Here is a 6112-nt window from a genome sequence, read left to right as displayed (position 1 = left end):
CCTCCTTGATCGGGAAGATCTTGCTAGGATGGCCGATCCGGCAGGGCAGAAATGCACGGACTGCCGGACTGATGTTCTTTTGGATTCCGGCATGTAAAATCTAAGCATATTTGCCTCATTTTGGTTGTGATTGGGGTTGCGATCTGGCGCGGATGTGAGCTGGCGCGTTATGTGGGTCAGCGTAGATTTGAATATAAATTTGTTGGTGGACAATATGCGGCTAGCGTTGGATGGCTGCCTCCCGCATTCATGTCTGTGAACTGATCCTCTGTCCGTGAACGAATGCGGGCGGTTTTTTGCGAGTTGGGTTGCCGTTATAGATGCCCTTATTCAACATGATGTCGTTTTTGTTCCCACGGAATATATTCATCATTTTATATTACTGTACTTGATTGACACTTGACCCGCGGGATAGTAGAGCCGCACACGCCTCCATCAGTCCGTCTTGAAAATATCTCCGCCGCGCGCGGCGCACATCAACCTACCGCCCGGGCGAGGTGGTTTGCTTGTCTTCACGTTATTACGGACCCCTCCCCCCCCTCTCCATCGATGACGACATCGAACGAAAAGCATTCCACCACGAGAAAGGAAACCAAGTCAATGCGAACAAGAGAAGGAACAACACACGAAAACGTTGCTGGTTATTCCCCACCTTTCTCCGCCCACCAATCATCCTCCTCCGGCAGCACAACTCCGGATTGGCGTGGCCATCAAAGGACCAGGACGCGACTCCTCTCGTCTGCGGGTAAGCTCAACTCAAGCTGGCTGGCCTGTTCATTCGTCTCAGCTTGTTCTTCGTTTTCCTCCTGCTCGTCACCGCAAGAACGATCGCGGTTGACCTGCACCAATCATCATCGGTGGGGGGCATTCCCAATGCCGTCGATTGCATTCCATTGCCGAATGAATGAATGAATGAATGAAAATAAGTAGTAGCAAGAGCATCTTATACATGCCGTACGTGTTCATGTTATCAGGTTTGTTCTTGCGGACCATGGACGACGGGGACATAGATTTCACCAATCCGGAGACGTACCTGCACCCGGCCATGGACAGCTACTTTGACGACATCCTGAAAGACCCGGAGCACCTCGCATGTACTCACACCCACGCCTGCTGCAACCCGCATGTACGCCATGACCTTGCCCACCACACCCAGACCTGCGTCCATGTCCACACCAAGATCCTCCGGGAGGAGTCGGATGATGTCCCCGAGACCTCCGAGTCGCCGCAAGAGAATAACGGCCCCAAGAAGCGCCCGCCAGGTAACCGGGCAGCTGTGAGGAAGTACCGTGAGAAGAAGAAGGCCCACACGACTTTGCTGGAGGAAGAGGTGGCTCGCCTCAAGGCTTTAAACAAGCAGCTCGTGAGGAGGCTTCAGAGTCACTCGGCGCTCGAGGCTGAGGCCTCCAGGCTCCGCTGCCTGCTTGTCGACATTAGAGGGAGGATCGACGGAGAGCTTGGTGCTTTCCCTTACAAGCGGCCAGTGAAGAACAAGGATTTGGCTGACCAAGGAAGTTCCCTTGGTGGTGCCCGGCAGGTTAGGCTCAGATGCAACGATCCGCCCTACTGCAGTCCAGAGATGCAGGCCATGACAATGGATGACGATGATGTTATGAGTAGCGAGGTGTTGGGTCAAGGTGCCGGTGATATTGCAAACAACCAGTGGCTCCAAGGTTTGCCAGATGATGTAAAGAGGTGAAGGCAGGTTAGTTATACTTATCTTGTGTGTTCTGTAGACAAAATTTTCTTGTACAAATGGCAAAGCGCCTGCCTTTTTCCTAAAAAATAGAAGAGTTTTTCTTATAGCAACATCAATTTCGGGCAATAAACTGCTTGTTTACTTCTGCCTTTCTGTATGTTCAAACTCACATTAGCTGCTCATAGCATTACTGAATAACCTTTTCCAGGGAATGATCATCAGTGTGATAGTATTAATTCAGTTTGTCATTAGACACTCTGTTCATTCATTCTGATAGCTGCCCATGAACTTCATAATGCACCGGCCTTGCCATACTTTTGATTGTCCTTTAGACTGTTTTATAGTGGGCAGTTATGAACGGCTTTCATTAGTATGTGCATCTGATTCTTCACCTGGGAATAGTATGCTAAGTATAGTGATGACATATTAAACCCCATTAAGAGGCGCTAGAATGGTGCCCAACCAGCTACGCCATGTGGCGCATGCTGTTGGTCACGGTGAGAAAGTTTTTTAGATGATAGGCACTTTTTTCGAGAAAAGTTTTTCTAGAATTTTTCTTTTTCCTTTTAAGATTGTTGTGATGTCCACGTGATGCGAGAATGTTATAAAAAAAATTGACATGATGATGAGGTGCGCATAGTTTGCTGTCAAGTGGCCCGCAATGGCGGGCCCCAACCACTAGTAGTGGACAAGCATCTCCATTATTCTGTTACTAAATGTAACCTTTGTCCATCTCTAGTCTTCGAGCTGAAATAATGAGTTAACATCTCACTATGCTGTGGGGATTGTACAAGGGCATCTCTAGCCGATCCCCTAAAATTAGTGAAGTAAAAAAAATCTCAATTCTTTTAGCCTAGCCACATGAACATCAAACAACTGCATAATATATCATCAATCATTCAAATATTTCAAAATAAACACGCGTAATGTATAAACCATTAACAAACATTTAGTTTAACGGATGGAGATATTCAAATTAAAACACATTTGAAAGACATCAGATCATCGATCAAGTTTGATCCAAAATCGCCACAACATAGCATGTTTTATGTTGCGGATCGAGGCCCAATGATATACACGAACTGAAACACTTTCCTCGCCAAAGAAATCACGCACCGCCATAAACATGGGCACACCCATCAGCATCATCATCACCACCACCACCACCACCACCATTCCAAAGAGCGGCCTCTGTTTGGGTTAAGATCTCCCCAGGAGTGAGCTCCCAATTTTTTTTTGTGATATCATCCATTGTGTTTGGGTTCATGACAACAACAACAAACTCCATCATCCATGGACCGCACACCAATCAGCGGCTCACCGCACAATGCATAGACCGAAATAAAAAAGAAATCACCTTGTAGGCATTTAATTGAGCACTTGGCGGCCGTGGCCCTTGTTGCCGGCTACGGCGGCTGGACACCCCGGAGCACTAGCTGTAGAGGTGGACGGAGATGCCACACTAGCCACCGTCCTCTCAGCCACCACCACCATCACCATTCGGAAGAGAGACCTCCGTTAGGATAAGTCTCCTCACAAGTGAGTTCCCAAAACCTTTTTTTGCGGTATCATCCATTGTGATTCGGGTCATTACAACAACAGCAAACTCCATCATCCATCGGCCGGTGACAATCACCGCACAATACATAGGCCGGAATGAAAAAAAATACCTTGTAGGCATTTCATCAATCACTCGGTTGCCGTCGTCCTTGTTGCCGGTTGCGGCAGCCGGATGCGCGTGAGGCACTAGCAGTAGGGGTGGACAAACACGCCACAAGAGCCACTGTCCTCTCGGCCACCATCACCATTCCGAAGAGAGGCCTCCGCTTGGATCAAGATCTTCCCACAAGTGAGCTCCCAAAACTTTATTACGGTATCATCCATTGTGGTTCGGTTCATGACAGAAACAAGAACAAACTCCATCATCCATTGGCCGGCAACAATCACCGCACAATGGATAGGCCGAAATGAGAAAAAGCAAAAAATTACCTTGTAGGCATTTCATCGAGCAGTTGATGACCGTGGCCCTTGTTGCCGGCTGCGGCAGCCGAACGCGCCTAAGCACTAGCCGTAGGGGTGGCCCGAGACGCCACACAAGCCACCGGACAGGTACGAGAGGTTGAGGTGGCTTTCTTTTTCTTGTTCTTCACCGCCTCCTCGGCGAGTGGCGACGTGGCGGCCGTCGGCTTCCTAGAACACTTGTCGCTGGCTAGAGCAGTGTGCTACCGTCGACAGAGACGAGGTGGCCACCCGGCGATGTTGCTACTAGCGGTAATTGCTGGTGTGGTGGATCGGGTAACATTTTTTTGTCCAAAACCTTTTTCAGTATGGACGACGGCGCAGGGGTGGTTTGTAGTGGTGATACGCAGACGGTGGTAGCCTGTGGGGTGGTGGAAGGGTTTTTCGTACCCATTCCAGCCGGAGCAGCAGTCATCGGTGGTGATGGTGGGTGGGAACGGTGGCACTGGGCGGCGCAGCAAAAAAGGTGCGGGGATGTTTTACTCGGCCGAGGTGGGGGGGGAGTGATTTTGGGAGCCGTGTGCCAACTTTTCGGCATTGGGGTAAAATTCTTACTCCTCTAACCGATATAGGAGTTTGGACAGGTCCGGTTTAGAGGAGTAAACTCAAAATTTTACTCCTCTAACCGATTTTAGGTGATCGGCTAGAGATGGCCTACGCTATATCCAGTACATGCGGGTTGTGATGTACCTAGCTAGTTTGTGGCCTTCATCTAGCTCAGTACGACGCGCAAATCGTTTCCTTCTGTGGAGATTATTTTTTGCATTTTCTAAAAGTGTTGGTGTGGATGTTTGCTTCAGGACTCAAGTAACACTCATGCTACTGCTTTCATTTTTCATCATCTTTTTTGTCTCTGCAAGTGTTGGTGCGGATGCTTTGATCAGGACTCGAGTAACATGCTGCTGATTTTTCTCTTTCAGGACATGCCTAACTGCTTATATTCCCTCTCTGGGGACTATTTGTTTCCGCTATAAGGAATACTACATTTCTTGCTTCTATCGGCCGGGTTGTGTTTGGTTCAAACTTTTGTATTGCCAATAATGCCTTGTATGGATCCTGAGGCGCTGCAAGTTCGATAGCTCCGATGCTACCAGGACATGGCTGTTCACGTTGCATTGTTCTGTTTTCAGTTATGTTCACGGAGTTTTGACAGCCTTGCTTCTGGTCCTAGATGCCTCCTTACAATGAGTAGATACACACCGCATTCGAAGTTATTGTGAACAATCAAGATTTCTGCATCCGTGGTTTGTGCTAGTTTACTTTTCTTTACCCGTCTATTTTTGAGATGTTAATGGTAATATAGCTAAAAATCACAACGTCTGACTCCTCTATGTCTGTGAATAATAAAAATCACAATGCAGAAATAGAAGAGTTTTTTTACCCCTCTATGTTTGTGATGATAAATACGTTGCTGGTTTATACAATTGTTCTATGGTAATTTTCAACTCCGTTCATTATTATAAGATATTCTAACCTTTTCCTGATTCGGATGTACATAGCACATTTTAGTTTGTTTATCGACTCATTTCAGTCTGTATATAGTTCATATTAAAATATTCAAACCATCTTATATTTGCGAGTGGAGGAAATATTAAATATGAAGAGTATATACAAAGAGTAGCAAAATATTACATCAACCAATGCCATTTCTAGGCCACATAGAAAAAGATGGAAATTCAAGTTCACAGATTAACCGTGCACCGCTTGTTGAGCTGCTCTGCTTTCAGAGGTTTGACGCGCATCATTGTGAATTTGAGCAGTTCTTTCAGGGTGAAGGTCCAGCTATTAGAGTTCTGGATAGTATTTCTGAAAATTTTGTCATTCTAGGTTACATATTCAATTTGACTTGACCGCAAGTTCAATATCAGCAGTTGTTAGCCTTTGGAAAACACGTTCACTATAAATTCCATCAAGTTGTTGGTATGCCTATCCAGTTGTATCGTGTTTGATGATACAAGCAGAAGGATTCCACCATTGTTCTGATATTTTGTAACACAAACACGCTACCCTGACAATATTAGTCCATACTTGTGGTCGTTCCTGTAAGTGTAATTAAGACACTATACACCGATACTCGTGTTCCCCCACTCCTAAGAAGAAAGCCCTTTGTTTCATGGTATGCAATGTAAGAAGACAACGAAAAATGTGTCCCTTGACATAGCAGTACAAACTAACCACACTAATCCTACAAAATCATTAAAAACTTGGAATAACATCCTCGGGTGGTTTTGGTATGTCGTATTTGTTGTTTTTCTATCGAGAGAAAGGAGGGGACAAGTACAGGGAGGGCGACTAGACGACTTCTGGCCGCAATGCCTGCATCGGTGCCTTCCTCTGGAAGCGATCGATTTCCTTCATTGATTGCATGAGAGATAGTTCTCTGAGTTTTCTCGT

General features: G+C 46.4%; 1 protein-coding gene across 1 annotated transcript; it reads left to right on the top strand.

The window, feature by feature from the left end:
- The first annotated feature begins 514 nt into the window (after positions 1-514).
- Positions 515-4946, top strand: LOC119327881 (basic leucine zipper 19-like). Its single transcript, XM_037600953.1, has 3 exons — positions 515-745; positions 975-1705; positions 4639-4946. The coding sequence occupies exons 1-2, from the start codon at positions 550-552 to the stop codon at positions 1697-1699; spliced, it is 921 nt and encodes a 306-aa protein (XP_037456850.1). The 5' UTR covers positions 515-549; the 3' UTR covers positions 1700-1705; positions 4639-4946.
- Positions 4947-6112: the final 1166 nt, after the last annotated feature.

This window comes from Triticum dicoccoides, chromosome 7A (assembly GCF_002162155.2).
Source record: "Triticum dicoccoides isolate Atlit2015 ecotype Zavitan chromosome 7A, WEW_v2.0, whole genome shotgun sequence".
Taxonomy (NCBI): Eukaryota; Viridiplantae; Streptophyta; class Magnoliopsida; order Poales; family Poaceae; genus Triticum; species Triticum dicoccoides.
This window is presented reverse-complemented; position numbering and strand designations above follow the sequence as displayed.